At 40.1% G+C, this 26,816-nt stretch overlaps 2 protein-coding genes across 2 annotated transcripts; both read right to left on the reverse strand.

The window, feature by feature from the left end:
- Positions 1-723: 723 nt before the first annotated feature.
- Positions 724-6,250, reverse strand: LOC130186628 (bile salt-activated lipase-like). The gene is made up of 11 exons (XM_056403846.1): positions 6,185-6,250; positions 5,753-5,900; positions 5,350-5,469; positions 5,069-5,266; positions 4,841-4,971; positions 4,558-4,665; positions 4,301-4,415; positions 3,538-3,724; positions 3,178-3,381; positions 1,105-1,314; positions 724-1,005 (listed from the first exon to the last, which is right to left on the reverse strand). Exons 1-11 carry the CDS (start codon positions 6,248-6,250, stop codon positions 822-824), a joined length of 1,671 nt encoding a protein of 556 aa, XP_056259821.1. The 3' UTR covers positions 724-821.
- A 5,211-nt stretch (positions 6,251-11,461) lies between these two features.
- gtf3c5 (general transcription factor IIIC, polypeptide 5) lies at positions 11,462-17,869 on the reverse strand. The gene is made up of 11 exons (XM_056402708.1): positions 17,562-17,869; positions 16,816-17,014; positions 16,460-16,670; positions 16,018-16,201; positions 15,638-15,742; positions 14,575-14,689; positions 14,291-14,371; positions 13,542-13,630; positions 13,352-13,434; positions 12,893-13,035; positions 11,462-11,767 (listed from the first exon to the last, which is right to left on the reverse strand). The coding sequence occupies exons 1-11, from the start codon at positions 17,760-17,762 to the stop codon at positions 11,583-11,585; spliced, it is 1,596 nt and encodes a 531-aa protein (XP_056258683.1). The 5' UTR covers positions 17,763-17,869; the 3' UTR covers positions 11,462-11,582.
- Between the last annotated feature and the right edge of the window lie 8,947 nt (positions 17,870-26,816).

Here is a 26,816-nt window from a genome sequence, read left to right on the forward strand (position 1 = left end):
AACAGGAGAAATAGTAGGAAATAATAAACCAAGGGTGGGAGCATGACAAATAGTGGCTAATAAGTTAGCTTACTTAGCTAGGCAGCTTGCCAACATTAGCTCTGTCACCTAAGATAGCTCGTCGCAGTCTTCATTTAATATTCTTGATTGTTTCAATTATTTGTCTTGGGTTAAATAAACACAACATCTCTGTTTTTTCTGTGGCAGGTGTCCGTGTCTTAACAGTGGTAATAACGTCTAAAACCCTTGTTTGAAACGTGTCAATTTCTTTTGTATCCCGCCACAGGAAAACAATGGACTCTTAATTTGAATGTGGAAATTATTGACTTGGCCTTGTCTTAATTTCCTATATTATAGGACTTTTTTCCATTTTATACAAACATGAATTCATTGATTAAGCTAACTATATGCTAGCTAATGCAGATAGACTGGTATCAAAGTGGCAGCAAAGTTTAATCAAGCTAATAAAATACATCAATATCATAATTTTTTTCTGTCCGTTTTGATTTTGTTTATTTTGCATTATAAAGTTAACACACCACTGAGAAATTAAATTACATTACAGTAGTAGCAGTACCATCTGTCATCATTGCTGACCTAAAAATGCTCAAAGTAACTCATGTGCTTTACATGCAAATTCTATATATTTGGCACTATTCAGGTTTATTGTAAATTCAAAGAGGCACAACACATTAATAAATAAAACCCCAAAAAATACAATACTTATTCATCACCATTTTATTTTTCCTGAACCAATACTGACGTGATACTTTAGACCTGCATGTCCAAAGTGCAGGTGCACAGGTGATTGCAAAAGCTCTTTATTCTGAGAAGTTTACAGGTAAGTTGGGCAGGACACTGGTCCAGAAATGCACATAACGCATTCTCATCTTCTGTCTGACATAGCTCTTGTCCATCTTAGAATTGATCTCCAGGTACTGGTGTCCAGTGCTGGTGAATTTGGGCCAGGTAACAGGCACACGCAGCCCTCCTTTGTTGGGATCTCTGTGGGCATAAGCAAAAAACAGGTTTGTTTTCTATTTCAGTCTTTGGTTGAAGTTTATTTGATGTCTGCAATGCTCTATGCCTTGTGCAGAATTATACCCAGTTTTGGCGAAGTTGGTCCAGTAGGCGATTATGTAGCCAGAGACATCACGGTGGCGAGGCCAGTATGCCAGTGGTGTGGCGAAAGGCTTTCCAAACACATATTGCAGGTCATCAGCGTGGTCGGCTCCCATCCAGCTGGGGTAGGGCCTGCCAATGCCGCCCATACGGTTGGGCTGAGAGAACAGGTAGGAGTACGTACGGCCAGTTCTTTAGTGAAAGAAGAAAAATATGGGGATGTGTCAATAACAAAGAGAAAGATGAATAAAAAACCTAAAATCTGAATTTATTAGATCTTCTCTTATGAATTCCCAAACCAGGGCCATTACAGGAGTTTGTTAAAAATGATAGACTTCTAGCTAATTAAAAGCCCTGTGCCCTGCATTTATTCCCCTTCTAAAGCAATGTGGGGAATGAAAGGGCTTATATATATACACTACCGGTCAAAAGTTTTAGAACACCCTAATTTTTCCAGTTATTTATTGCAATTCAAGTCATGCAAGTCCAATGAATAGCTTGAAATAAGTACTGAACAGCCAGAGGTTTAAAAAAAAGGTTTGGTTACCCAAAACTGAAAAATAATGTACATTTCAGAATTATACAAAAAGGCCTTTTTCAGGGAACACGAAGTGGGTTAATAATTCTGCAGCAATGAAGGTTGAATCAGCCTTGCAAGCTGGTGCTACTAATTCCTACAGGTGTTCCAACTTTTCTTGACTACATACAACCCCCTCTGTCTGCATAAAATCAGTGTTGGAACACACTGTGGTACCAGACCCTCATGAGCATCAGGTGAACAGTATTGTACTGCAGAAAGTGGTGTGTTGCTACAAAAATGGCGAGAAAAAGGCAATTAACAATGGAAGAGAGACAGACCATCATAATACTTAAAAATGTAGGTTTTTCCTACAGGGAAATTGCAAAGAAAGTCAAGGTGTCAGTGAGTACAGTTTTCTTCACCATCAAAGGGCACTCAGAAACTGGGGTAAACTCTGACAGGAAGCGGTCTGGCAGACCCAAGGCCACAACTGAATCAGAGAACAAGTTTCTGAGAGTTAACAGCTTGCGTGATAGGCGGCTCACAGGACTGCAGCTTCAATAGTGGTCATAGTAAGCAAGTCTCAGTTTCAACTGTGAAGAGAAGACTTCGAGCTGCAGGTTTGACAGGACGAGTTGCAGCAAGAAAGCCATTGCTAAGATGTCAGAATAAGACAAAGAGGCTCTCCTGGGCCACGAAACACCGCCATTGGACTACTGAAGACTGGAAGAAGGTATTATGGACTGATGAATCAAAATTTCAAATCTTCGATTCATCACGCAGGATCTTTGTGCGCCGTCGAGTAGGCGAGAGGATGGTTCCACAGTGTGTCACATCAACTGTCAAACATGGAGGAGGAAGTGTGATGGTCAGGGGCTGTTTTGCTGGATCCAGGGTCTGTGACTTGTACAGAGTGGGCGGCACCCTGAACCAATACGGCTACCACAGCATTCTGCAGCGCCATGCAATACCCTCTGGTATGCGCCTAGTTGGTCAGAGGTTCATCCTACAGCAAGATAATGACCCAAAACACAAGTCCAAGCTATGCCAAAACCACCTCAGGAAAAAAGAACAAGATGGTAAGCTTGAAAACATGAAGTGGCCAGCACAGTCTCCAGACTTAAACCCCATCAAGCTGGTTTGGGATGAACTGGACAGAAGAGTGAAAGCCAATCAATCTACAAGTGCCACACATTTATGGGAACTTCTGCAACAGACTTGGGAAGAACTTTCTGGAGAATATTTGATTTCTATTGTAGAAAGAATGCGACGAGTGTGTTCAGCTGTTATATCTGCCAAAGGTGGCTACCTTGATGAGTCAAAAGTTTAGAATACATTTTGGTCTAAAACATTTATTCCATGATTTCTTTTTCAACTCAAATTGCTTATTTGTTCTATTCTTTCATTTCAGAGTGCAATGACACAATAAACTGAATCATTTTCAGTAAAAAACTGGAAAAAGTGTGGTGTTCTAAAACTTTTGACCGGTAGTGTATACTGACAACTATAGCTCTATTGTAAGATTCTGCTCTCACGTGGCGTTGGCAGCATGAAGGTAGAGGGCAGCCTGTGTTGGAACCAAGAAGATGTAGTCTGTTCCAATCTCCACCACAGTTTTCTTGATAGTCTCCCTGTTGGGATTTGATCCCCAGGTTGAGGTGTATGTGGAGTAGGCATTGTCCAAACCAGCCTTGCCCTTCTCCTTAGTGTAGGATCCCAGAAGCCTCTTCAGATCGTCACTGCATTCGGAAGAGAAGGTTTGAAAGTTAAGCCTGATAAAACACTTCTCTGCCGCCATAAATGTTTATGCTCCACAGTTCTCACAAAGGTTTGTTGCTCTGGGTAGATCGATTGAACTGTCAATATTTCACACTGATCAAAAGGTTTGAACTCACATAGAGGTGTCCACCAGAGGGGAGTTGATTGAAGGAACATCTAAACCAGTGAAGATGTGTCCATCCATGTCGTTGACTCCAGCAATGTAGTCCACATCAGCAGCATTGTGGAAAAGGTTGTAAGGCTCATCAGGCAGGAAGTCGCCATCGATCACAGGAGACAGGGCCAGATTGTGTACGAGGGGGTCTAACAGAGGCGGATAAAATCAGACTCTTTAAGTGACAATAGACAACTTCTTTGTTGTGTTTTTTTATCATTATAAAGTAAATGTTGTAAATTCAGGCCCAGACATTTTCACGAGGACAAACTTTGAGGTTTTTTTTCCTTACTGTTGAGCTTTGTATAGATAGTCCCTATGGCCAGTTTGACTGTTGAGAGAACTCCAGGACTTGACGAGGTTCAAAACTTCCTTTCAGTTGGCATAATATATACTAGATGAGTAAGTGACAAAACCTTCCTACTTATTAATACAATAGGGTGTTTTATGCCTCTATCATAGCATAGAGACTGCAGTTTCTAGTTCAAACTGGGATTCTTATGGTTGTTTCTCGCTTTGGACAGTGACCAGTCTGATAGTGATAGCCATGTTGCTAACCCTAACCTCTAGCAGCCAGAAACAAACAATTAATCGTCTGTTTTAAACAAATAACGTGTTTCATGGCACTGGCCTTTTAAAAGTGGTGAACAATGGTGAAAAGTACTATATTCTTCAGTGTGAGGGTAAAGTTGTCTATTGTCATTTGTGTAGAGTGTAGTCCTTACCATCGGGTGAGCTGGAGAGTTTGAGAGAGCCGGCCAACGTTAGGAGCGCAGGATCAGTCATCTTCAAACAGGCGACCATATTTTCATTGGTGGGGCAGTTGACCTTCAGAGCAACCTGGGAAGAGGGTTCAAATCATCCTTAATTGTTTTCCAGACCCGAAGATATATGTCTACCTTTAAATGCCAATGAACACTTCTAAAAAGAAGGTTCAAAGTTGCATGGAAGAAACAAACTTTTCGGAGAAGCTGTGATGTACCTCCTCAGCGAACCTGCGGGGGTTCCTGTTTACACCCCATGGGCAAAGGGCGACTCCACTCTGGGAGATGGCTCTCTTGAACAGCCCTCTGTTGTGAGGAGTGAGTGTCTGTGGGCAGACAGACAGAAAATCAGATGTTTTAGTGCATTCTTTAAATTATGTTAGACTCATATGTACAAATTCTGCATTTTATCATCTATGTTTCGATAATTCACTCAGCCTCTCAGGTGTTTCTGCTTCAATGCACACAGTAGGCTAAATGTCCAGAAACAAAGCTTCTTACCTGGAAACTAACACTAGCTCCACCTGCAGACTCTCCAAAGATGGTCATATTGTCAGGATCTCCTCCAAATGAGCGAATGTTCCTGTGCACCCAGGCGATGGCAGCATGCTGGTCCCACATACCGTAATTTCCTGACAAGATAAAACAATTTACAAAATTTTCCCGGTCACCTTCCACAAGGATTTTTACAATTCTGTCGCTGCTGTGGAAGAATAAAGTGGCATCTACCAGGCAAACTAGAGTCTCCAGTGCTTAGGAAGCCAAGAGTTCCCACACGATAGCCCAGAGTCACCACAATAACATCTCCTCTGTCTGCAATCTCCTCCCCGCTGTACAGATAGTTGTTCAAGAAGTTTGCACCCATGGATGCTCCTGCCAGGTAGCCTCCTCCATAGATCCAGACCATGACGGGCAGATCTGTGGACACTAGAGACAGAGAGAGAGATTAGATCCAGTTGTGGTATTGATCTATTGCGGATCATACTTTATGGGCTTCTGTCAGAGTTTACCTGAGCGGCCATGAGGAACCCAGATGTTAAGGTAAAGGCAGTCCTCACTTCCTCTGGTGTCAGTCATGAGAAGGTTCACCTGAATGCATCTCTTCCTGAACTTAGTGGCCTTCAGGACACCTGATGAAAGAAAAACAGTGTAAGAGCAGCATAAGAGTTTTGAAAATTATGTATGTTTTCATGACAAATTTCATCATACAGTTTAAGCCTTTAGCTGATTCTCAGTAACCTCTATGGCTATATCAATTAGACTCAGATAACATGCTCCCATTAAAACAAAAATGAACAAAATTGACTGGATGAGCAAAAATAAAACATTTTGCTGAACATTTTTGAGCAAGAAAACATTATTAATATGAGTTTAAATGTAAAATCCAGTGGGTGAAAAGATCAGTCTACCCACCGTCCCAGCCAGGGTGACGCTTTGGTTTCTCAAACCTTCCAGGGATGTCAGCAAAGGGAATCCCCCTGAAGATGTCCATGTGGCGACGGAACCCAAGACGAATGTTCTCGCCCTGCACCATCCCTCCCTCGGTGTAAACCACCCCAAGCTACAGAAATTAAACAGACAAAAAAAAAAAAACTTGATGTGGTAGTCCACCAAGAATTTTGAATGAAAAAGACGGGCATGTTGCATTCAGGTTTGATTTCTCAGTTTCCATTTGGGATGTTTTGGAGAAAATGAATATGTTTGAATCAAACTTCTTTTCCTATCTTTCTATCAGAGTAATTTATAACTCAAAATTACAAATAAGAATTATACTTTCTTAATCAAGAGTGCATTTCAGAAAGTCTGTAAATGCAGAAAGAATTTTTGTATATGTGTGACACTTACAGAGGTCGCAGAGACCGTCTCCAGAAACACCACAACAGCAACCAAAATCCCCAGCGTCCCCATCATGACAAGACTGTCCGAACCAACTAGAATGTTAGCTAGACTTTTATAAAGTCAACTCCTCCCCTAAATAACATCTGATCAGTCTGCACCAGTGTCTGTGGGCCTGCATTTTTCCTTGTCTCCGCAGCACTTTCCTCAATACTTACTGTTGATTTAATTAAAAACACACTCAAACCTGTATCAAAACCTTCAATAGCTTCTCATTTGAAGAGATGAGGAGGTAAAGACTCCCTTTGTCTCTGGACATTCACCAAACCAGGTTTATATGATCATATCTTCTTGAAAACATGATTGGAAATATTGATTTATTTATTTATGAAAACTTAGACAGCTATTAAAGATAACTCTAGAAAAAAAAAAGAGAAACCCTCGTCTTCTCTCTATCCCATATGTGATCTGAAATTTGATTTTTTGGTCTTTATGTAGCTTTATTTTCTTACAACCTTCAAAAACGAAGAATGAGCCGCAGCACGTTCACCTCACATGACACCGCCATCATGCAAACTGATTAATGGAGTGAACCGATGTAAGGACAACTGCCACAGAGGAGAGGGTCTCTGTACTTTTATGGAATAGTAATACAGTATTAGTAGTGGTAATATAGAAGAGTAATTACATGGAAATGTGCCCCACTCCCCCTCATGTGTTTTTGATTATCTATTAATATTTTCTATGGATGTTAACGGTGCTGTGATTGCACAGTTAGGAAGAGTTTTCAGTTATAGTAATATATGAATATTCATAGAAACTGTTTAAGGGTATTTAGTGAGTTAAACACAGTAAATCAGACAGACATGTCCACATGGCAAATGTTTATGTGACTTGAGAAGTGATTTTCCAACTTTTGCGATTGTTTACCAGGAAGCCAACCCTCGCTGAGTTGACACAGCTGTCCAACAGGACTCAAAGTCACACTGCTGTAGCCAATTCAACAGTTAATCCTCGTTTGATGTAAAACCTTTTTCCTAATGCTGCAAACCTCGACTACAAATAGCCTTCATTATAGCCTACAATAAGTAACAACTTCAGTAAATTAAAGTGGACATTACTATCTCTCCAAAATGTGACCTGCATGATTTACTGTCATCAGTAAGTTTATATAAGTTTAGAAAAGAAAACAGAAAGAGAAATTACTTTGAGAATGGATCTCAGAATATAACCAGCAATTAAATTAAATTCTACATATATGCATACTGCGTCTCTGTATATGTATATGTATATATATATAAAGTACCAGTTAAAAGTTTGGACACACTTTGCTATTCACTTCAATGGGCAAGGGTGTCTAAACCTTTGACTGGCACAGTATATATATGATAGGGTCACACCAGCTGAGATGCCTGCCATGTTGACGTCCCAACCCATGAGTATTCAGTAGTTATTAATACATTATTACATGAATACTCAGGAATCGTGGGTTTGTCCACACAAATCTACAAAGTCAGCCTTCATTTTGATCTGAACTACACACCTGTAAATTTGTGTGACTGTATCTTTCACGGTTGTGACACAATCTTTCCAAAGACATGAAGATCTGTCAAACTACTCAAAACGGCCTCGTGGTGCTCAGACTGACAAGGTGGAATCAATACCAGCCACTCTGTCACAGCTGATAATTAACCAACTTTGTATAATTTACAATATTTAATAAAATGTCCAAAGTTACTGAACAACAACAAAAATCACTTTCTTGTAATGAAATAAAAAAAATACAGACATTAAATGTACTGGACATAATTACTGGTAGCCTTATGACGGATTTAAATTAGTTCCTCAAACAAACAAATAAACATGTAAGACCAACACCTGTTTGTCCACATGACCTGAATTAACCAATAGGAATGTTTTGGAAAAAATACATACGTTTGAATCAAACCATCATGTAACACAGCAATTAAAAAATTTCTTTAGGAGTAATAATTTATAAACATATTATGAAAGAGACAAAGACTTCTGTTCCTTCACTGTTTGTTTAAAAAAGACATTTATTGCTCAAAATTAAAATAATAATCATACTTTCTTAATTAAGAGTAGCACCTGCATTTCAGAAAGTCTGTAGATGCAGAAATTATAGCATTTTTTACTAAATTAATACTTTAACAGTCTTTTATTTTCTTTAATTTTTTTTTTTTTTTTAATATACTAGAGGTAAATGTTTTTGTGTGACACTAACAGATGTTGCAAAGACCGTCTCCAGAAACACTGCAACAGCAACCAAAATCCCCAGCTTCCCCATCATGACCAGACTGTCAGAACCAGCTTAAATGTCAGCCAGACTTTTGTAAAGGGGACTCCTCCCCTAAACAACATCCGACCAGTGTGCACCAGTGTCTGTGGCCCTGCTTTTCTCGCTGTTACATAACATGTAATATTTAACCACCTTGTCCTCACAGCACTTTCCTCAAAAACACATTCAAACCTGTATTTCTATAGCTTCTCATTTGAAGAGATGAGGAGGTAAAGACTCCCTTTGTCTCTGGACATTCACCAAACCAGGTTTATATGAACTATCATATCTTCTTGAAAACATGATTGGAAATATTGATTTGTTTATTTATGAAAACTTAGACAGCTATTAAAGATAACTCTAGAAAAAAAAAAGAGAAACCCTCGTCTTCTCTCTATCCCATATGTGATCTGAACTTTGATTTTTTGGTCTTTATGTAGCTTTATTTTCTTACAACCTTCAAAAACGAAGAATGAGCCGCAGCACGTTCACCTCACATGACACCGCCATCATGCAAACTGATTAATGGAGTGAACCGATGTAAGGACAACTGCCACAGAGGAGAGGGTCTCTGTACTTTTATGGAATAGTAATACAGTATTAGTAGTGGTAATATAGAAGAATAATTACATGGAAATGTGCCCCACTCCCCCTCATGTGTTTTTGATGATCTATTAATATTTTCTATGGATGTTAACGGTGCTGTGATTGCACAGTTAGGAAGAGTTTTCAGTTATAGTAATATATGAATATTCATAGAAACTGTTTAAGGGTATTTAGTGAGTTAAACACAGTAAATAGGACAGACATGTCCACACGGCAAATGTTTATGTGACTTGAGAAGTGATTTTCCAACTTTTGCAATTGTTTACCAGGAAGCCAACCCTCGCTGAGTTGACACAGCTGTCCAACAGGACTCAAAGTCACACTGCTGTAGCCGATTCAACAGTTAATCCTCGTTTGATGTAAAACCTTTTTCCTAATGCTGCAAACCTCGACTACAAATGTCACCAGCAATTAAATTAAATTATATACATTTTTTTAAAAGCCACACAAAGCTACAAGCGCCTTTTATATATATATATATATATATATATATGTGTGTGTTATATAAATGTCTGGACACACCCCATTCACTTAAATGGGCACACCTGTAGCGGTGACACTATAGTGGTGACAATATCTGTCGACATACACACATAAACAGCTGTCAAAGTACTCAAAACCGCCTCTGTGGTAGTTCCCACTACAGGACATATTTTACCATGATAACAGACTGACCAGCCAGTCTGTCACAGCTGGTAATGAACCAATTTCAAATAATCCGAATATTTAATTAAATGTCCAAAATTATTGAATGACAACAAAAACACTTTCTTATAATGAAATAAAAAATACAGACATTAAATGTAGTAAGTAAATGTACTGGACACAATTACTGGCACTCTTGGGGGATTTATATCCGTTCCTCAAACAAACTAAAAGACATATAAGACTGACACCTGTTTGTCCATATGACTTGAATTAACCAATGAATGATGGTTTTACTGCACAAAAAGTTTCCAGTTTCTTTTTCACAATGGTGTAGACAGAGAGCTGTCTGAGAGTATCAGAAAAGCTATTAACAAAAAATTCCAAAGGCTGCAAGGCAATCATAGGAGATCCTGAAACCATTTCAACAGCTTGTATCAGGAAGTTTCACAGTCATAAAACTGTTAAGATGTTAAGTAGAAACTCATCGAGCGAAGCCTGTCAAGGTTGGTGAGGCTGACCTGGAGCAATCTTGAAGTGGTGGTTTAACCCGCATCATGCGCCATCATGGGAAAGGTCATGTAGGATATTATTGGAAGAAAGGCACAAAAAGGGAAGACTAATGTTTGCAAAAAGTTTCATAGATAAGCCACAGTCTTTCCAGGATAATGTTCAATGGACAGACGAAACAAAATAGAGCTCTTTGGTAAGGCAGTGCATCAGTTTGTTTATAGGCGACGAAATGAAGCTCAAGGAAAACACCATACCTACAGTAAAACGAGGTGGAGGCTCCATCATGCTGTGAGGCTGCGTTACTGCCTCTGGTACTGGAGGCAGTGAATGTATTAAAGGAATAATGAAATCTGAAGATTAACATGGCATTTTGGAGATAAATGTGTTACCCAGTGTAAGAAAACTTGATTTGAGGTGTCGGTCTTGGGTCGTTCAGCAGGACAACGACCCAGAGCTTCACACCCAGCAGCACAAAAGCATGGTTGGAAAGGAAAAGATGGACAGCACTGAGTCCTAATCTAAACCCCATTGAAAACCTTTGGGGAAAGCTGAAACCTGCCATTATAAAAGAAGCTCCTGCAAATGGAAAAAAAGTGCTTGAACACATATTAATGAGAGAATGGCAGAAATCAACATACAGGTACAAGAGGCTTCTAGCAGCTACAAGAAACATTTAGAGTCATTGTAACCAAATGTTCTGAAACCAAATATTAGTGAAGGGTGCCAATAAGTTCCCCTTCCATTGAATGGGAAAGTGGTCTCAGACTTTTCGACCCCACTTTAAAAACAGTTCAAACCAATTTAGTGTAGGATAAAACATGAAAACGTTTTAAAGAAAAAAAAGGATATATTTAAAAAGGAGTTGATGAATAGACTTATGGTTAAGCAGGTAAAAAGACCGTTGCAGTAATAAAGTCATGATGAAATGAAGGCATGTAAAATGGTCAGTGATACAGCAGAGTTGTTAGTAGGAGTTTGTAGCATTTTTAAGCAAATATCTTGCATGTTCTTCCTCATACTCACTGCTGTTTTGTGTGTGTCAGGATTTTTCTATTCTATCTTTCTATTTCAAGGGCATTTATCTTGACAATGTTGTTTTCCTCTTGTGTCATTGTTTTAAATGGTATTTGATGATGTGTAGGAAGACTACATCTTGATCAGCACTCTTGAGAAATTGATGTATTAAAGCTCAATTGTAAGGACGATACGAGTCTGACACAAACCACGAGAACTACTTAAGTTTTTATTTATATTTCACTGGGTCATAAAATTTTTTTTTACAGAAACAAATCCCTGTAAATTATGAAAAATCAAGACACACGTCATCAAAATGGTTGTCCTTTGTTACATGTAATCCAGAATTTCTGTCTCCATCTCATTTTCACTTCCCTCAGATGGCTGAAATTCATCATCGTCATCTTCCTCGTTCTCACCATCCTCCTCCTCCGGTTCCTCTGCATCCACATCTCTCACTGAGGATTTTAGATTTGCACCTTTGCGTCTGGTTCTCTTGGGGAGTTCTGGCATCGCTGGGGGAGAGAAATAACATCAGATCACAGACTATTGGGTCTCCTAGTTAACAAACCTTTCAATGCCGTGTTTACTTGTTACAGGAGCCAAAATCCTGCCCCTCTACTGCAACAACGGAGCAAGCTCTATAAAAGTGAATGTCCATGACTGAGTGAGTGATCGAGTTACAGCATTGCCTGCAGTGTTTCCAATTAAGTGCATTTGTCAAATGCTTCAGACCCCTTTAGCAAAAATGTTTTTTCATAAAAAAAACAAACAAAAACAAAACACACATGGCAACAAAACTAGCAGCTTTTTGGATAAACCTACTTTCCATAGAAAAGAGTTTGCAGTACTACCCCGCAAGCGACAGGAACACGTCTTTCCACGTCTTTTCAGTGAGTGTTTTGTGAAATGCTGCATAATTTCACCTCTGTGGGGCAAAGGAGCTATGTAAGTTTTGTTATTGCTACAGAGCTAGCGTCAGCGTTAACAGCTGTTACCAGTCTAGAAGAAACGTTGTGAGTTCAGCATCAAACTTCATTCCTTTACTCCGCAACAGCTATCTCAATGTCTTTTCTTCCACTGAAGTTAGCACGCTAAGCAGCTAGCCCCAGTCCATCTTGTCACTTTATGATAGTGGCTCTCTGTAGCCTCCAATCTCCCCTGAAGAAGTACCACTGCTCAGAGGTCGTACTATAACCTCTTGTCTTGTAAACGCAACAATGGCCGAAGCTCTTGTCAAGCAACAATCACCACTACCCGTCCCCGGCAGGAAACCACATTCAGCATCACAGAAAACTTACACATAGTCCCTTTAAAAGCAGAAACAAGACCAAGAGTTGGCAGACATGACAGCAGCTCTGTAAGGCTGTACTTGGCTTTGAGCTAAATGCTAACGTCAGGATGCTACAGCAAAAATGTTAACATGTTCATGTTTAGCAGGTTTAATGTTTACCTTATTCAGTATCTTAGGTAAGCCTGTACAACGTTCCTAAGTTTAACTGCTGACAATTCTGGGCCATGAAGTGTGATAAGGACTCATAAGTGGACATTGATTCACTTGCTAACCAAGAACACGATGTGTGTGCGCACACATGGATCTCACAGGACACAGGACACAGTGTCCAAGAAGTGACCCTTACCTGGTTTCTGTTCTCGGATGACCTTCTTGATCATGGCTGAGATCATGTCCCTCAGCTTGTCCGTGGTGCCGACAACACACCAGCCGTCCCGCTCGTTACATATCTGCTCATTACCGCAGTTCTGCTCAATCACCTCTTTGATACTGGAAACACACAAATAGCTGCATTACACCCAAACAGTGGTGGAAAGTGCTGTGCTGAACTGAACTTTTAAGGTATTATTACTTTACTTTTTTTTTTTCCTTTTCTGCTACTTTATACTTATTCACCTAAACGTTTTAAGATCCCTAAAACTGAAATTAAGACCTGAAACATTACATTTAATTGTATTAGGACAATTGATGGGCCATGTTTTTCTAATTTATAGGACTTTTCCAGCACTTGCATACACTCCGGCATCAGTTCGATTACACTAAAGCAGTTGAGATGAAAAATAATACACACAACACTGTAATGTACCTTTCTACATCCAAATCACAGAGCTGGTAAAACATCTGCCTGTGAGGAGGCAGCATGCCCTCTCTGAAAATGTAGGACGACTCCTGTGGGGATGACACAGCAGCAGGTATCACCATATCACAGCTTGAAACCAATGAGCATCTTTGGACATGCTCCAATAATGCGTTCACTTAACGTGACCTTGACTGACCTTCAGCTGGTACGTAATTGGGGTTGTATCTCGACTGGAACTAGGTCCCTCCTGAGCTGGAAGATCCATCACACTGGCAGGCTGGGGACCTGGGAAGAGCGCAGCAGTTTTTCCACCATGTTGTCAGTGTAGATTATTGAGGACTTGTTACTGCCGTTTAATTTAGTGAGCCGGGCTGTACAATATACCATTAATTACTGTCAATGTGTTTACACGGCTACATGAAACCAGGATATGCGTGCAATCAGACAATACTCTCACAAACCTCTGACTGTATTTTAGAAGCACTTCTTACTTATTCTAACTGTAGTGTGTGATTTAATATGAGATGCTGCTTCTTCATTTTTTTTTTGTTTTGTTTATGTGTATACATGGACAAGAATACTAGCTGGGGGAATCAGATTTCTTCAATCTCCTAACCAGATCACAGACTCTTGTTCCTTGTTTGTGTAACATTTAAGAAATCAGGGTACTGCAGAAAGCCAACTGTGACCTGGTTATTTGTCAGCTAATTCACCTGCCTTGCACAGTACATGTACAGTGCAAGGCCATTGACATTTTTTGAGCCTCATATCTCAGGTCAAACAATCTGGTTGGAAACGCTTGTTTTTATCACTTGTGTTGATTGGGTTTTATGAGGTCACGTGTTATTTAATGATGTTTACATGTGTCCCCTCTGTGAGGGCTTTGTTTGCTGTGGGCGTCCATATTAAATAAACACATACATCTGAATAAAGTCACCCACTCACCTGCTTTGTTGAATGTGATAGGCAGACTATAGTTAAGAGCGCTCCTCTTGGCTTTTACTGGCATGTCAGATAGTGAATAGCCTAAATGTGGGAAAAACAGCAGCCAGCAGTCAGTGTCAGGCAGAGAGGTCGGACTTTTCATTGAGATTCAAAATAAGAAAAAAATATTCTACAATATCACCAAATGCTATTGTTACTACTAGTAACTAAAGAACTCCCTGGCAAACTGCTCATCAACTAACAAAATACACTGACTCTTGTCCCGTCCTGCCTCAGGCTCTCACCGTGCTTGGTGCTGCAGCGGATCCTGAAGTCTAGTATCTGGTATTTCTTGGACTCTGCGCTCTTTCGGGGGTCAAAGCCCAGCCTCACCCACAGACTCCTCCATGGTCCTGTCACCTACAAAAGTTAAGTCTGTAATTTAACTTGAATTTAGGAAAATGAGATGTTATTATTCTGTGGCAGTAGAGAACAGAAAGCTAACTAAAGCTACTGAGAAAAAGTAAAAGTGTTGGAACGTCAGCTTTGGTTTTGTAATCACCAGCTGCTTCGGTAAGACCATGGTGATTCTTCCTCAGGCTGAGATTCAGGAGGTTTATCCATAAGGATGTTGTCACTGTGTGAGTAACGCCTACCCATGGCTTTTGCACATGCACTACACAAAAGGTCAAGTGTATTGTGGTGACTGCCTAACCAATGCATTTCCTGGGTATATCTTCATAGCGGTCCTTTCCTTTTATGGCCCACAGTTGTTTGTAGTTTCAGTCGTTAATTACACAAAAATGTCCAAAAAGTAATTTAACTACTTCAATCACAATGCACAAGAATGTAGCTGAACTGTTATGAAAAAGCTATAAAGGAAAGTTTTCTGTGTGTAGACTGCGGCTTCATTTCACACAAACTTTTTTAAACTTGTAACTGCAGCCTGAGACAGCAGCTGCCCACTCTCAGCAGCGTTACCTGCAGGAGAGGGAGGAGGGCGGAGGAGGTGACCGATAGTAACCTTTGTCTGTGTTCTTCATTCAGCTTCAGTCAGCAAACCTGTATAAGCACACTCGAATATTTGTTTATCTATCGCAGGTCATATCGTCATGGAAATATTGAACAGCGCTATCGCAGATTTTCCTCATATGGTGCAGCACTAATATTAAAAAAACAATAGATTTCAGGTTGGAATTTTTTCTGTTCACCTCCTCACTGAGGCTTCAGTGTGTATTTTCACTTAAGTTTCACTGTTTCAAAATGTAACTGATTGACATCATGGAAAATGAACTGAACAGCATTTATTTTTTCCCCCTAAAATGCAACCTCACTCTTTAGCAGGGACAGTCTGTCTCCTCAGCTCACCATGTAGTAGGCGAAGACGGGCAACAGCAGCTTGAGTTTATCAGGGTGGATGTTGATGTTGGCCTTGACCGCGTTCCGGGACCAGATGGGCCGGCTCTCAAACATCTAGGCACAAAATGTTTGGTTTGAGATAAGATAAAAGCTCAGAAACGGAAGGAAAACCATACCTGCGTAATATTGAGCTACAGTTTCCAACTTCAAGCAGATGCTATTTCTGGAGTGAGAACTGGTTGATTATGATGGTTTGGTCAACAGAGTGACTACTGAAAATAGCCTGATGGCTGATCTGATCCTCCTTATTCCAACAATAACACATATTCTCCTGTTGTAAGCAAGTGACCTTAGTAATCAGAGGGTGCGTTGAACAGAAGAACACAAACCTTTTTCAAATGTTCTTCAGCCTCTTTGTCGGACTCCTTCAGGCAGACTCGTGCCCAGTTGAGCCGGGCCGGCTCGAGGCACTCGCTGGGCACAGTGGCATCGCTGAAGCTGACGAAGATGGCGTTGTGGGGCCGACGAGCACGATTCAAACCGATAAAGTTCTTCTTGTTGAGGGGCATCTGGCTATAAACACAATGGAAGGGACACAGAATAAATATATTCCTGATAAACTGCAAAACCGAAGCAAAGTTTCCAATATTGACAAAAATAGATTTCTTAAATAGAAATTCTTGAAACATTCCATCCATGCTGTATATCTGTACCAGTCGTTGTGGCCAAATCAGGGTTTAGGCTCATGTAGTATGTTCCCAAATTTTGCCTTACAAGAAAATCAAAAGAAGGTCAGCTTGTAAAATCTGAGGAAAATTATGCTTCACCCACAGAGCTGTTACTGATTTTTGATGGATGTCCGGCCGGTAGAAATAATCCACGGGACTGTCGAGGCGTGAGAAGATGGCCGGGGGAAGAAAGAAGGGCATGGGCTGCTCAAAGAACTCTTGATTCTCTGTTTTGCGAAGGATGATTTTGTCGTATAAAGACATGTCTTTCCCACCTTCTGAATGCACAGCGAGGCACTGAAAGTCTGCCAGCCCTGCAAAGAACAAAGAGGTAATCAGAACAGTCACCTCATCAGTTCAAATCCTGTCTCTTTAATAAAGATCACATCACTGAAATTCACATTCTGTTGGTTTGAAATGTTCAAAGACTTCATAGATGAGAAGGACTTTTGCTCTCGCCTTGGAATTTGTATGTTGTCCCTATGACTCCGATCACATCCATGTGGATCTCAGCATCCTTGGGGTCTTTCTTTCGCACCCGCCGCCGCACTCTAAGGAGGAGGTTGCTGGACGGGAAGCGGTTTCCACACAGAGAGTGACAGAAAGGGTCCTGAGGTCGGAAACGCAGCTCAAGCCGCCGGTTGGGGTGAGCGAAGGTCTGTGGATTAACAGGAAACACAGACAGATATCAGATTATAACAGTGAGGACAGCTATGACCACAGTAAAGGTGATGACAATCAGCTACTCCAAAACAGCCACTAAGGTGATTCTATTCAGCTCACATTATTCAAAATAAAACCGATGTTAGGCCTAGTGCCAAAATGTGTAATGTGATACAAAACATCCAACCTGGGGCTTTTGATGACCCCATGTTGTTGTTTCTCTGATTTAAACTACCGCCCTAAAGACCTTTTGAGAGGTGGACAACGTTTTGGAAACCCTGAAATATAGATGTGTAATTTTAAGTTCAAATGCCCCAACACCATATATGACTAACAGTAATACAAATGTAAAAATGTACACTACACATCTGTCTTACAGTTCATAGCACTTGGCCATCAAGATAAAGCCTGACATTACAGAGTAATGTTCAACCTTATGAAGTCTGCACGCGACACACATTGTTTTAAAGCAGACAAAGTTAAAATAATAAAAGCCCAGGCACGATAGCCACAACATTTTGTCCCAGCTGCGGTCTACTTACTTTGGATACTCCTTGTTCACCCCCGAGAGTCTCCAGCATCTTGGGAACACTGTTAATCACCGCCGGATACTCCACACACACCAGCCTGTTGTCCCGCAGCTTCACGGTGGACGAGCTGCCGGGAACATCATCTTCAGCCGGACAGGAAACAGTCAGCTCTTTCAGAGTAAAATCCAACTTCAGCTCATTGGAATCCGCCATGCTGCCTCTTCTATCTGCGTTATTTAAACGAAGACACTTAACACCAAACACAGCCCGCTAAAACAGCCATAGCTCCCAAACACCGCAGCGTGAGGGTGTGTCCAAGTGCAAAATATCGCCGGGCGGAAACGCTGGTGCACACATATAGTTCCGCGGGTTTTTATTAAACCAAAAAAGAAAGTTCTCCTCTTCTTACTCTTTTTGATATCAATCAAGACGTTGACTAATTTGACTCAACAACTCAAATTAAAAAAATAAAATAAAATCTTCAAGAACATTCAAGCAGGACAGTCAGAAAAATGGTCCCTTTTCTTCTTCTATTAAATATATATATATTTCTTAAATATTATATCGTTAAATGATGTGTTTGCATAATGCAAATGATATTACATTAGTCCATTGTTGGTTCTTATATACGCAGTTTAAAAAAATTTCAGTCAACTTAATGTACTATAGACTACTAAAATGAATTGGCAGTTGCTAAACATCTTCTGGCCACATGATGGCGCTGTAGAACCAAACAAAATGCAGCCAGTGGAGGAAATAATTATCTGACTGTGGGAATAAAATAATGCCTTAAAGCCTTAAAGTTTATTAACAAAAGTAACTGAATCTTTGTGAATGCACTTTTAAGACTTTATATTAGTGATTTGCCTATGTGTTGTTATTTCATATGCAGGACTGGGTTTTTTAACATTTACAAAAAGTATCTTTGTATTGTCAGAAGGAGACGTCCACTGTTTTCAGAAGGACCTCAGTAAAGAGGATTTGCGTGCTGTCCCTCCCAGAAACTGTCAACAGACTGTCATCCCCTCAGAGAAGGAACAAGCCTCTGAAAAAACCGATGTCTGTGTGTTTACCAAGTTATTTAAGATGCTGTTATAAAGGCAATTACAGCCTTAGTGTAACACTGTTTACTTTGATTCTAGTTTGTCCTCTTTTCTCATGTCTTTCAGGGAGTGCAACACTAGATTTGCACAATGTGGGTCAGTGGCCATTTCACTTTTTTTTAATCATCTTCATTTGAGTTGGCGGTATATAGATTTTCTTTTATGTTCTTTTATCCTATTATTTTTTAAGAAACAATCTGGTACTCTGATGAAGTGTTTTTAAAATTTTGGAAATGGAGCTGCAAGTGCAAAATGAGAGTCTGCTGGAATGGTGCTTTCATGTGACATTGTAGAGATTGGGGAAAATAACTTCCTCAACTGGAGGTTAGCAGTGAATGTGATGCTGTTTTGCATCTGACTCTAAACACTGCAACTAATGAATTAGGCTCATAACATGTTGGTAACACTGAATTACATCCCTGTGCTTCCAGTATAGGGACAGGTTTAGCCAAGCTTAAAGCTTAAAGATAAAAAGCAGTAAGTAAAAACTCCAAAGCTTTCTAAATCACACTGTTACTTTGTTTTTCACAAATCTAGAGATAAAACCCTCACCTAAACAACAAGCTAGGAGTATGACCTATTTCTTGACCAACCAGCACCTGCAAAAGCCCAAGTCTATCCTAAGTGGTGTTTCCAGTTTTGAGTGCTGTTTTACATGTAACTCTTAAAGCTAGCTTGCAAAATGAAAAGTAAATAGTAAAGCTTTGAAGTTCTTGGAAAGTTTAGTTGTTTTGGGCTATGTAACAGTTCCCCCTTGCAAACTAGTGTTACAACTAAACTTGGCTGAGCAATTCCTGATTCAGTCTGTCTAAATTCAGTCTTTGTACTGGATACACTTGAGTCAAACAGAGCTTCAATTAGTGGTGTTGTAACACCTGTGCTTTCCCTGCTATCGCATATGAAAACAGATGCTGTGAAAAAGCTGGTGAATCCACCCGGTGAATTGAAGTTAATTATGCTCTCTCTTTTAGCTGTTTCTTTGGTCCCTACAGACTCCTGAGGGAAACATCTGGCTCCTGCTAATCCTCGTGGTTTACCAGCTAGTTGCTAACAGTATCTGGCTGCTGTTTGGTGCTGCCCATACCTATTCAAAAGATCTTCTTATACTATTGGTGTAAAGTAGATGACTGGAAATGTTATTTTTGTTTAAGGCTTTTTTTTTTTCCTTTGGGTTTATTTTACTTCTCTTCTGAATCTCAGCGTGTTGTGCCAGATTCTCGTCTCTACACTCTTCACTGTATTAACTGTATCTGTTCTTGTGAGTTTACTACATTCTTCTTGCGCTTCCTTTTATGGCAAATTGAAATATCAACAGCAAACAACTGTAATCAACTTCAATAAAAACATAAAGAGTGACATTCAGCCTGTACAGGTCTATCACAGTGTTACAAAGCTCAGTGTTTTGCGGGAGGGAAAGAGGTGGGGGCAGAGGGCACTGACTGACAATCTGTTGTGTGCTGTGGTGAAGTGAAGATTTTGATGATCTTTCTCTTTCTTTCTTCTCTCTCTTTCTCATGGGGGGGGGGGGGCTCGCACATAGGATATCCAGCTCTTGGTGCTATCTCAGTCGAGGGCCTGTTCGCTCCTCCCTGCCTCTCTGCTGGCCTGTTCCAGCCGTTACAGTGTGGGGAGGCCATGATAAGGTTATCAGACAGCCTCCATCACCCGGCTCACGCTGGAAGAGCCTGCTGCCCTCAGATTTCACCCCCCCGCTCCCAATGACTCTGACTTCTCACTCAGCATGTCCCCTCTCTCTCCTGTCATCCCTTCCCTCAGCTTCTGTGCCTCTGGACCATCAGCTCGCCACCGTATGTCAGTTGGAAAGGCTTTCTGTATGCATGGCCATGTTTGGATGTGTGATGTAGGCATTAGGCCACGCCCACAAGGCCTATCACCTTTCTGTAGGCAAAAAGAAGGATGATTATCAGTTATTTCCTCCTCTACACTCTGGTAATTTATTCAACAAGTGAATCTAATGTCAAGATCCGCCCACGGTTGTCACACAACTGCACACACATTAAAAATTTAATAACATACGACTTTCAAAATGCTAAGAAGTCCTAGAGTACACTAAACCAGTGGTTATCCATTGTTTTGGCCTGTGACCTTTAAAACAAAGCAATGTTTCCTTGTGACCCATAATAACTTAAATATGTCTGCACACTATGATATTTCTCCCTGTCTAATTTAATTTATGCTAGTATTTGCTAATTAGCACTAAGCAGAATGGTGAGAATGGAGAAGGTTTTTGGTCATAAAGATTTTGACCTGATGATGAAAAGGTTTCGTGACAATCCATCCAATAGTCACATTTCAGTCTGGACCAAAGTAGTGGATTGGCAGACACTGCTATCCACAGAGCCATGCCGCTAGCTAGACTAGCTAAGTTTTATTTCTGCTTTCCTACCCTGTGTATCATCTCATGAACCCTCAGATTTATCTTGTGACCCACTGGAGGTTGGGAACGACTGCAGTTGAATATTTTGTAGAAATGACACTGCCTTCAAATCCTGCAGGAGAACATTTTTACTAAAAAGATTTCAGCTGCTATTGAGCAAACAAGAACAATTAAATATAAATTATTATTCAATGCCAAACAACATCAAATCTTTATTTTGAAAAACAACAACAACAACAACAACTACAACAACAACAACAACAACAACATTTTGCAGTTATTGGACAGGTTTGATGAGTAAACAGAGGGACGGAGAAGGGGATGATATGTGGCCCCGTGTCACCACATGGCTTATGTCCATAACAGCTGTACACCTAAGATGCCCTTGCCACTGCTGTTTCACCACATCCATATTTGTTTGTTGATAAATTAAGATTTTTGCAACAAAATGAAATCTAGTGAGTAAGGGATATAAATAGGACCTTTACTGGCTGCAGATATTGATGATAAGCTTAAAGGTCACAGCTGAGAAACTGGTATTTTAAAATGATTTCTGAAGCTCACACTTGTGTAACTGTGAGACGATGTTCATGATCATCTTCTACAATGGCAAGTAGTTTTATTTTCTGTTTCCCGCATTGGAGTGTTGGAGCTCCTCTTATAGTAACATCAGGCTGGATGTAACGTGAAGGTTGTGTCCTAGAAAAAGCAGCCTCAAGAAATGTTGATCTATTTCTTTCTCATCCCGCTTGTATGACACTTTGTGGGTGCAGCCTTTTCCAGACGTCATCGCTGCACTTATCTGTAGGAGGGCAGGACCATAACACAGTGTTACTGGCAGTCAAGTAGTATCACACCCCCCCACACTGTGTGACAGCAGCGGATGTGATCATACAGCAGCATCTTCCTGTGTTCAGGCATATAGAGGAAATGTGCTGACAGTTTATTTTTACATTTGGATTATTCTGTCTGTTTTAAGAACAAAGTGATGGATCACTGGCATGTCATTCAACATTAACAATCGACTTTACAAAAACAGCACAATTCTAAAGCTTTCTTGTTTATATAATCATGACTTTTAATTTATTTTGCCGTTAAAACGTTAATGTTCTGGGTCACTCCCAACAACAAAACACTTACACACTTACACCATACAAAAATAATATTGCTATTTCATTATATAGGCTATAACATTTATATTTTTTATAAAATAACATTATGATTATTTGTGCAATGCAGTAATTTTATGCACAAGCACATTCTGTGAAAGCATTTTTTCTTTTCTATAAACAGCATCTCTTTGGTTTATTAATACTTTTTTTCTTTTAATAAACAACACCTCTTTTACAGATTTGAAGGCCCTGCTTATTCCAACAAGTCCTCCTAAACAACCTAAACAACCATGTAGGTCGTTTTTTCAACCTTCTGATACGACCCATAGGAGTGTCTCCTGAAATAGCGCCCCTAGGACGGCATCAGTACCAGACCTTGGTTGTCGTGGTTACCATAATAAATGATTGTACCAAGAGTACCGAACGTTGGTTAGTATAATAACGGTCATGGCTTGGTTATGTTTAGACATTAAAACTACTTGGTTATGTTTAGGCATTAGAACTAAGGGTTAGGAAAAGATCATTATTTGGGTTAGAATAAGTAGCCTACTTCCTCAACATCAGACGATGTTTGTTGTCATGGTTACAATAATAACAACGAACAGTCATGGATAATAAAAACAATATAAAGTACTGGTTTCACATGGAAATCGAACACCGATCTATATATATCTATATCACTGCACTTTTCCCTTTGCTCCTGTCATAATTACTACGACCACTAGATGTCGCCTAGCAATAAAACGTAACTATAGGTCGTAATAATCTGCTGCACAAACGACCTGTGGGCTCGTTTTTCACAGGAGGACAGTCTCTCTGCTGCTGTATGTTCTCCCTGGAAATGAATAAGGTATCATCATATCTAATTTCATCTTGTAACCAAAGCCACAAGTTCCTTGAATTCAAATTTCTCAGAGAGAAATTTGATATTTGTGCTGTCATATTATTTCATATTGTTTCCTTGTTTACTGTAATGGTTGAACCTAAGTAACCAGTTTCCACTCTTGGGCTCCATTAGGCTCATTTCACATTTTGGCCCTGATTTTATGGAAAGATCTGCAAGAGAGGGAAGGTTTTACGTTTGGGGGGAAAGTTTTAAGAAACACAGAGAAACAAGTCGTTCTAGTCATGTGAATCTTATATTGATGAATCAGCTCACATGGAAACAGATTGAATGTAGAAAAGGAAGAATCTGAGTCATGCAACTGTAAAAGTGATTTTTGTTTTTGAGAGGGGGGATGTGTACATCCAAAACAAAAGCAGGTACAGGTATCTTACAACATTAAATGATTTCTCAGATTCCCATGATATTTCTTTGATCTACATAAAGGGGAGAAAGTGGGGATCTCCCGCTCTGTCTTCCATGAATGTGTCATCATTGCCTCGGGCATGTTCAGCCAGCCATCCATCCATTCTGCAGTGTTTCCACAGCACAGACCAGGGTTCATTTGCATGGAACTAATTTGCAAGACAAATTTCAGCTCTGTGCTCCAAGTCTTTACCTGCTGTTTCAGTCAGTGTGTGTGTGAGAGAGATAGAGACACAGAGCTGCATTTGTATTGGGCTGTGTTGGTTTTGACAACACAGAACTGATGTTTGAGTCTTGATTTTTTTAATTTGTTGGTTGATCTTTACAAGATGGAACAGATTTGGTAGATTTGTTAGAGCTGAGCCTGTGTCTGGTGTCAGTGTTGTGTTGTGCTGTAACTCCACTGTCCAGGCAGCGCCCTGCTCACATGTTATGGATATCTGTCACACTGAAAATAAAACTTTTAAAATGTATTAAAGGTATTATGCTGAGAGCCCCAATGGCTCACCTGGTATAAAGCGCGTACCATAGCGGCCCAGGTTCAAGTCCAGCCTGTAGCCCTCTGCTGCACGTCAACCCCTCTCTCCCCAGCCCGTCTGTCTCTCTCTCACTGTGACCATAATAAAATCCAACAAAAACATCCCGTTCCTACACACCTGCCTCACAGAATAGATGTGCAAAGCTTCCTCCTACAATAATAAAGCCAAAAATGAAAAAGGAAAGATATTGTGCAAGAAAAACTTTCTTTTGTTACTGTATTTCTGATTGCTCTGTTTCCCAGTGAAGCTTAGTAAGATCTGAACAGTTAGAAAGACAATCAGGCAAATGTGCAACTATTGGGATACCACAGACCCTAAGGCAACATATATGCAAATGAACCACATAAACAGCTCCACCACAGTCCTCTTCTGCTACTTTGTCCGACATCTGTGTTTAAAAAAAAAAAAAATCAAAAGTACTCCACTGCATGAAGCTTTTCCCACCCATACACCTGTTCACCAGTGAAGGGATTACAGGTGCACACAGGCTCGCACGCTTTCTTCATTTTCTCCCGTTTTTCCCCAGGCTATACCCCCACAGGGCCGCCCCTCCCCTTTCAGGACCTATGTCCTGTTTGTTTAGTCCCACCCAAGATGATCCTCGTCCTGTCTTTTCTGTTGGGTTACCTGTGCAGGATTTTGATTTGCTCTGTTTCCTCACACCAGGATGCAGCGACAAGGCCTAACTGTTTCACAGGATCACAACGGACCCTGTTGCCCTGGCAATATCAACAAATTTTGCATAAAGCCGTCAGATTTGTTTGCCAGACAGTAAGCCCTCACATCTCCTCTCCTTCCTGTTCATACACTGATTTCTTCTCCCCCACTTACCCATGAATAAACCTTTGCACTTGAAACTGTGATCCCACCCTTTCATTTGCAAATGGTCTAAGTGTGTTTGATCCTGCATCATATGTTATATCTCATTCATCCAGAAACCGAAGCTGTTTAGTTGCACGGTTTAAAGCTGGTATACTTCCTCTGTTGACATGACTTAAAACATGTGAGGCAACTGATTACCTTAAATAATGGAAGTAATGGATGATTGAGAAAATTATTTGTTGGAGTAAATAGATTGAAAGTAACATTTTATGTTCAAAACACTAAAAGACAAATTATTTCTACTTAAAATTAATATTTAAGTTGAAAACACTTAAACTGAGTCTTGCTTACTAATAAACACACAATGCAATACATTTTTCAAAATGTAATTCCAACAACATAACAATAAAACACACATTATTAGGACTAGAGATAATCTCACCTCTGTCCAGGATCGGCATCACCTGCCCAATAAAGTTAAAAGATTTTTGGCTACTCCAGATGCAGTTCACTGGACCAGACAGGAGGAACATTGCTGTAAGTACATCTCTGTCAACACATGCCTTCCAACACGATCCATGGGGTCAGGTGAGGAGAAGCCCGGTTTAGGGCCACATCTCCCTGAAGGCAGCGGACTCCAACATCAAAGTGATTCATCAATATCCTAACAGAGTGTGAGACAAGAAAGTAGTGGACCTACTCCTTTTTTTTAGTAGTGAGCCAATGATTTGCTTGCACAATCTGAGTGGACTCACTGAACTTAATGAGCTATTTTTAAGTTTTGCTAGTTCTATATAACCAATGTTAGCATATAAATCGAAGCAAAACAAGAGGTAATATTAGCTTGGTTTAATCCGCTGGAGACAGCTCTTGGTGAGGGAAGGAATGAAGTTTGATGCTGACTTCACAGCGGTTCTCCTAGACTGGTAAATAAACAGCTGTTAATGCTAACGTTGGCTATGCAGCAATAGCAAAACTTACATATAGCCCCTTTAACTTAAAAAGCTTGATATTAGCAGAAAGGCTTTTAGTCACATTAAAATTTGAACTCTCAGATCGTCAGAGGTGAAAGTTCTGGGTAATATTGGCTTTGAAACCAATTTTATGTGAATAGTGCAGGAGGAAAACCGTTTGTCTTGAGCTGTGTGATTTGGATTTGATCCCATTTTCTTTATTACTGCTCAAATCGTGATGAGTTATGATGATTACTGTGAGGATTTTTATTTTTATTTTTTATTTTTTCATTCTATTTATCATTTTCCATGAAATGGCTCAACAAAACCCTGAAATATTCTGATGCACAGGTGAGTAAAAACTAAAGAGACTATCCATTTAATTTTTCTATGTGTGTGTGACACAATACCAAAAGTCATTTGTTCATAAGATTACTCCAAATTTGTTTTTTATCATTATCATGAATTTGCATCAACAGTTGGTCTAACTTACCTTAAAAACTCATTTTTACAAACTGTGACTGAGCTTCACTCAGTGTTTGTCAGATTTAAAAGGCTGGGATGATGATGATCTGATTTGCCTCAAGCAGCTTAATGTCCTAACAGGTTTGGTGTTTGAGGAAGGTGGTGAGTTAAAGTAAATCCAACAGGCTGGCTGGGTGTGGTGACAGTTGACTAAGTAATCAGTCCCTTTTTCCACAGCCTCGTATTTATCCCTGTATCCCTCACTGCAAAGGCCAAGCAGCGACACTACTGCATATATGCAAGGGTGCATGAACAAAATTCATTATGGCCTATGACAGTTTGTGCAATTCTGATTTTTTACCGAGATTATAGAGCTGGATTTGCCTCTTCAGCAATAACCAGGAAGCAGCTGGGCACAGGGCACAGTGGCATATCTAATTTGGGCGACGTAAAAATTTCCTCTATCCTCTTTCTAGTCGGCCTTCAGGAATGAATAGCGCTCCAGCCCTTGGATTTGCATGGTGTTCCGGGTGTGTTATTTGAATACATGCTATCTCTGGTCCCGC

The sequence above is a fragment of the Seriola aureovittata genome, chromosome 18 (assembly GCF_021018895.1).
Source record: "Seriola aureovittata isolate HTS-2021-v1 ecotype China chromosome 18, ASM2101889v1, whole genome shotgun sequence".
NCBI classification, from domain to species: Eukaryota; Metazoa; Chordata; class Actinopteri; order Carangiformes; family Carangidae; genus Seriola; species Seriola aureovittata.

Excerpts from the sequence above, each read along its gene's own strand:
- gtf3c5 (XM_056402708.1), bottom strand. The coding sequence starts at position 17,762 with ATGGCGGATTCCAATGAGCTGAAGTTGGATTTTACTCTGAAAGAGCTG. Across the intron at positions 13,631-14,290 it reads TATCACATTCAACAAAGCAG|GTCCCCAGCCTGCCAGTGTG; the intron begins GTGAGTGGGTGA and ends CGCTCTTCCCAG. Across the intron at positions 13,435-13,541 it reads CAATTACGTACCAGCTGAAG|GAGTCGTCCTACATTTTCAG; the intron begins GTCAGTCAAGGT and ends TCATCCCCACAG.
- LOC130186628 (XM_056403846.1), bottom strand. The coding sequence starts at position 6,250 with ATGATGGGGACGCTGGGGATTTTGGTTGCTGTTGTGGTGTTTCTGGAG. Across the intron at positions 4,666-4,840 it reads GAGCTAGTGTTAGTTTCCAG|ACACTCACTCCTCACAACAG; the intron begins GTAAGAAGCTTT and ends GTCTGCCCACAG. Across the intron at positions 1,006-1,104 it reads ACCAACTTCGCCAAAACTGG|AGATCCCAACAAAGGAGGGC; the intron begins GTATAATTCTGC and ends TTATGCCCACAG.